Raw genomic sequence first — 5,831 nt, 5'->3', positions numbered from 1 at the left:
TCCAGCCGTCTTGGTCCGTGTCGTAGCGCCTGAAGATGTCCGTCAGCCTCTGGGGGACAGGACGCACTGAGGCCCAGGCTCGGGGCGGCCGGGGAGGTGGCCGGGGCGACACTAGGCAGGAGGCGGCTGAGCCGCCGCCCGGACAGGAGGGCTGGCCAGGCCACGGGGCGCGCCCACCGTTTCCTCAGACGGTCAGTGCAATCAGAACGCCAGAGCCAGGCCTCCCGTCACCCGGGGGTCCGCCTCTAGCAGTCGCCGCCGCAGCCTGGGTGCCATCCGGCCAGGGCGAGACCCACAGGGTGCGGACCTCTCGTCTCCCCCTGCTTCTCTGCTCCCCAGTGTCTCTGCTGAGTCTTCTCAACCCCGTGCCTCTAGCCTGCACCCCACTCTTCCGTGCCGCAGACCAGCAGCTGTGTCACCAGCCCGGGGGAGCTCCGGGGGCTCTGGGGGAGGACCGGGGCCCCGACGGGCGGGACTGGCTTTCAGCTGCTGGAGGCTGCCTGGAGGCCTGACACATGACCACTGCCCAGCGAGCTACCTGCAGGACAATGCAGCCCTGGATGAAGTCGTCAAAAGCGATCTGGCCCCGGCCCTGTCGGTCAAACTTCCGAATGAGGATGTCATGAAACTGGTCCGAGAGGCGGTAACCTTGAGGAGAAAGGAGAGTGAGCGGCACGCAACCTGGTGGCTGCGCGTGGGCTGGGCGCTGCAGCCCTGGAGACCCAGGGGGCACGGGCCAGGCTGCGGCCAGCGCCTCGCGGCCGCTGTGGGCAATGAGGTGCTCGGCCAAGTGCCTGCCCACGGCCAGCCCCAGGGCTGCTCCCTGCCCACCTGTCCACTTTCTGCGAGGGCCCCTCCCTCACTCAGGAGACCTGACCCTGGCACCGGACACTGGACTGTCTGTCTGGTTGGACCTTGGCAAGGATGGCCGCCCCGCGCCCGAGGAGCCTCCGCCACCGGCCTCCCACTGCATGCACACACGGGCGGTACCTTCCAGAGGGCGTGCTGCAGCTCACTGGCATGCAGAGAAGACCAGACCCAGCCCGCGAGGAGACGGCGGGCAGAGGCAGTGCGTGGGCCCACAGGGGTCACGGGCACTTGGGCTCAGGCCCTGCGCCCGCTGGGCTGCAGTGCAGTCAGGCCCTGCCTGGCCGAGGAAAGACACTTATTCTTAGGGCTCCTGAGGCCCCGGGTGACGAGGTCCCCTCCACCAAGACAGGTTCAGAGGGCTGGGAAACCAGGAGTCAGCAGAAAGCCTTTCTGGATGAACCCGAGAGGCCGGGGAAGCCCCCACCCCACCGCCGTTTCTGCCAGCAGCCCGGGACCGGCGGCCCAGAGTGGAGCGAGGCCTGCCGGGGAATGAGTCCAGAAGACGCTGCCCTGGAACTCTGCCCCTTCTCGGGGGCCTCGGCTGGAGCGAACCGGCCTCTGGCCCCCGCTGGCACAACCGCTCTCGTGGGGCACCGTCCCATCCTCCTGCTGCCCCACTGAGGGCAGAGCAGGGCCAGCCGCATCCCAAGTCCCAGCTGAGAGCTGGACCCAGGGCCAGCCCCAGCCCTGGCCCCATGGGGGCCTGAGCCACTCCCTGATGTGGCACCGCATCACAGCCACGCCAGAACAGATAGGGCTGCAGAGCACGGGGTGCCGGGGAGGTCCTGGGGACCCCGGGCAGCAGTACTTGGCGTCACTGGGCTGGAACGCCCTCAAGCGTGACGTCACAGCCCCGTCTGAAGCGCGGAAGGGGTGCAGATGAGAGCCCAGCAAGCAGGGCTCAGCTTCTCCTTCCTGAACTGAAGCCCAGCCGCCCCGGCCCCAGGCCCGGCGGCCGATGTCTCTGGAAGGTGCCGGGCACGCCCCGGAGCTCGAGCTGGCGAATGAGCCTGCGGCCGGCGCCCGCGGGGCCTGCTGGCAGGCCGCATTCTCCCCGCTGTGGCTCCGCCGCCCCGGGGAGCTGTGTAGCCTGGATCTCATTTTGGATGAAAACTGAGTTTTAAGCTTCCACGTCAAATCAAAAGTAAAGCTATGATGAAAATGAAGTTTTTGCACAGACTGGGCTCAAGTCCAGTGAGGTGAGGACGCCGCCGGACGCCTTCAGCGGCCAGGGACTCCAAAATGACACAGGCTACACGGGCGGGAGAGAGCGCGTTACCGAAACCTGAGAGCGCCTGCTTGAGCTCGTTCTTGTCGATCATGCCCGAGTTGTCCCTGTCGTAGGTGCGGAAGACGTTCTGCCAGTCGGTGATGTACTTCCAGACGCCTGTGAACTCGCCGAAATTCACTCCTGCCTTGTTCTCGCGGTCAAACATCGCTGTGGGCAAGGGGCCGCCTTCAGCCCTGTGGCCTCAGCCCCAGCGGCGCCGGGGGACCCCCGGGCCCACAGGAGGGCCGTCCTGCAGGCACAGGAGCGCCTTCCCCCCGGCGGGACTGAACGTCCACTCACGAGAGAGACCACGGGCTGAGCGTGGCCGTTCTCACCAGGCAACAGCGGCCCAGGTCCAGGTCCCACTACAAAAAGGCCCCGAACCTCGCTGACTCTGGCTAAAAGGCAGCTGGAGACCGGGGAGCTCGGCCCGGACCACGCGCCCAGAGTGCGCCTCGCTCGCTGTCCCGAGGAGCGCCGCAGAGGCAGGCGCGCGGGCAGAGCCCTCCCGGGGCCCCCACGGGGCTGCACAGGGACCAGCAGCCCAGGGACAGGCGGCCACGGCCTTTCACTTACATATGATGGACCTCACGGTCACGGGGTTGAAGGGTGTCCAGGTACCTGAAAGCAAGCAGGAGCCCAGTGAGACCCTTCCTGAGCACGGACCAGCGGCTCCTCGTGGCCCACGTGAGGCGGGCAGCCTCAGGGCTTGCTTAGCTCGTTGCAGGCTGAGCTGGGGCACAGCCTCGTGAGCGTGTGGCAGCTGCCCCTCCGAGAAGAGAGCCCCCCCGGAGCCTGCCCCCGGGCCCCTCTCCCCGCAGCCTTGAGAGGCCAGATCGCGCTCCCTGCACATAGCACATGTCCTCTGGGGCTGCGGGACAGTGGTGGCCACACTGTGCGGCATGACCGGGCCTCTGACAGCCAGCGGGAGGGACCGCACCTCCCCGCACCCAGGGAGGCCCCAGTCACCACGCCCAGCCCCGGGAGGCGGCCACCGCGTGGGCCGATGGGTGGACCCGGCAGACCCCAGAGCCCCCGGTGCAGGGGCGGGAGAGGTGCCCTGTGCCCTGGAGCCAGGCGGCTCCGCCAGCCCCGGGCTCACTGCAGCGTGGAGAGGCCACCACGAGGCTGGGCCGGCTTCTCGATCAGAGACCCTCCCGCGCCAGCTGTGCCTCGAGAGCCTGCACACGTCACAGCACAACAAGCAAACAGGAAATTTCTTTTTGCATGGGGGGAGTCTCCTGCGCCCACCGCACAGAAACAAGCCATCCCCCTTCTGTCCAGACAGCGCAGTCCAGGCGGTGTGGAGCCCCGGCCCGCGCCCACACGCAGCCCTGCACCGAGTTCAGGGTCGGGCTCTGTGACCGGTACCCCGACCCTCTACAACTGCCCACGGTAAAGCCCAGCGCCTGGCCCCTGGGCTTTGGGTCCTGCCCGTGTTTCTCCCAACCTGCAGCGAGGCCCAGACACGCTCTGGCCCTTCTTGCTCTCACCGCCTCTCAGGCCTCAGGGAAGAGGCTCCCCGCCGGCGACTAAGCGCCCACCCGCCGCCCTCACTGTGCCTTCGGTGTCCCCTTCACCCAGAGTGCGAACAGGGAAGGCGGGAGGCAAAGAGCCCGGCGGGGACCGACCCCGAGGCCCCCTGACGCTCTCCTGAATCCCTACCGCATTGCCGCACCTTCCGGCTCCTCCGCTGTGCGTGCCCAGTTCTGAGTGGACAGAAACTGTCCTCGCAAGCGGCTGCACCCTGACACCCTCTTCTGAAGGGGGCTTCCGTGGCCTGGGCCCTCTAGGCTCACAATGCCCCAGCTCACTTGCCTCTGAGTAACCCCTTGCCCGCAGTGGAAGGCCAGACGCCTATGGACACTAGGCGCAGCGGTGACGCCTTCCCCCACCATCAGGCAGCGGCAGCCTCTGGCGGGACCGACGTGGTGCGAGGGCAAAGCGGTCACCTTCCCAACGCCCTACCTCATGCCACGGACAGCAAGGCTGGCTGGTCACCCAGCCAGGCCGGCCAGACCCAGCGCTCCCTTGTCTCTCTCCGCAGGCTCCATGTAGGTGGACAGAGCACCTGGCCCTGACTCAGCGGAGGGTGGACGCATGGCTCTGTGACCAGCACCCCCCCAGCAGTGCGGGCCCGTGTTTCCGGAATGACTTTGTATTTTGACTCTATGTTGAAAACAGAAAGCTCCTCCCTGGGAGGTAAACTGTAAGTGAAAACGACTTCGCTGGTGTCAGCGCCAAGAACGGCACCCTCAACGCCCACTCCCGTGCGCTGCGACTGTGAGCGCCGATGACTTGCTGGCCAGGGCAGGGCCTGGAGGCCGGAGCCGTGCAGACACGGCGACAGCAGGACAGGGAAGGAGAGAAACTCACAGAGAAGGGCCCCAGAAGGGCCGTTCTTCTGGCACAGCGGCGAGGGGGCAGCAGGGGCCAGGGCGAGACAGGGGCGGGAGCGACTCCGGGGGACCTAGCGAGCGCGGGGTTCAGGCAACGCCCTCACACTCAGGAGCGCAGAGGACGCATCCTGCCTTTTGGGGGGAAACAGCTGACTCAGCCAGAAGCTGGGAACACCAAGCCGCACAGAGGTGGAGCCCGAGGCCGGCTCTGGCCGCCCACCTGTTTCAGAGCAGCCTGCGGACTCACAAAGCCCGCACAGGCCGGGGAGCGCGACTGCCTGCAGGGGCGCAGACCCGCAGGACAGGGCCGCCAGGGCTCTGTGTCTGAGACTAGGGCGCTGTGAACTAACTTCCACAATCTGAACTTTCGCTACCAGGAAGACACAACTTCAACTACATCACTCAGCAGCTTATTGGCTACGAGAAACGTAGTTGGCTAAAGAAGTAGGGCAAAAACGTCAAGAGGCAAAGCAGACAGACGGGCCCAGGCCACAGAGGCCGGCTCCGCGCGGGGGCGTGGGCGCTCACGAGCGGCGCCTGGCGCCTGCTGCCTCGGGGGCGGCGGGGACATGGGCCAACACATGCGGGACAGCCTGGTAGGGCGGCGTGTCTTGGCCTGCACGGCCTCTAGGCCACTGCCAAACCCTCTAGCCGTGGCTCAGGGGCAATTCCCCACAGCGAGGAGCTGTGTGCTTCCACGGCCGAAGGAGGGGCAGTGCTGACGAACACCGCCAAGAGACGCTGCCCACCCAGACCAGGCCGTGGCAGTACCCACCTCCCACCGGAAGCCAGTGGCCTGTGCCCACTACACCCTCTGACCAGCCCTCTCTGCCTCCCCGCAAGGCCCACCCGCCAGCCCTGCTGGGTGACCGGGTGGGAGGGGCCCAGGCCTTCCTGCCAGGCGTGTGCCAGGCACCACTCACCGTTGGACAGGGCCTGCTGCAGCTCGTTGTCCGAGATCACGCCGCTCCGGTCTCTGTCCACCCTGCAGAAGCTAGACGTCAGGGGCCCGGGGAGCCCGGCCTGCTTTCCGGGGGCCTCTCCTCTGCGCTACCGGGGGAGCCCAGCAGGCTCCTTCCCTGCCCTGAGCGCCCGGCGACCCCGGAGAGAACCCCGTTTTTCTCTAGTTGCGCCTTCTCCACCTCTCCTGCCCCCCTGGGTTCTACCTGCCGAAAGGCAGCTTCCGTCCCACCAGTCGTCCCGGCCCGCGTCCCTCCGGGCTCGTTCGGGCAAGGACCGGGCTTCCGGGGCGCAGGCCCCGCGGGGGTGGGGGAGGCGCCCCCCAGGCCAGC

General features: G+C 67.4%; 1 protein-coding gene across 1 annotated transcript in view; it reads right to left on the bottom strand.

The window, feature by feature from the left end:
• The window catches only part of PDCD6 (programmed cell death 6), a 13,286-nt gene that overhangs the window by 5,486 nt on the left and 1,969 nt on the right, over nt 1-5,831 (bottom strand). The window contains exons 3-7 of the mRNA XM_012734900.1: nt 5,463-5,533; nt 2,717-2,761; nt 2,150-2,308; nt 539-648; nt 2-49 (exon numbers count right to left, since the gene is read on the bottom strand). Coding sequence (XP_012590354.1) covers nt 2-49; nt 539-648; nt 2,150-2,308; nt 2,717-2,761; nt 5,463-5,533 — 433 coding nt within the window. The remainder of the gene's footprint in view (nt 1; nt 50-538; nt 649-2,149; nt 2,309-2,716; nt 2,762-5,462; nt 5,534-5,831) is intronic.

Source organism: Condylura cristata, unplaced genomic scaffold (genome assembly GCF_000260355.1).
Source record: "Condylura cristata isolate star-nosed mole 26May11 unplaced genomic scaffold, ConCri1.0 scaffold00091, whole genome shotgun sequence".
Lineage (NCBI taxonomy): Eukaryota > Metazoa > Chordata > Mammalia > Eulipotyphla > Talpidae > Condylura > Condylura cristata.
The sequence above is the reverse complement of the archived record's forward strand: the minus strand, read 5'-3'. Positions and strand labels throughout refer to the sequence as shown.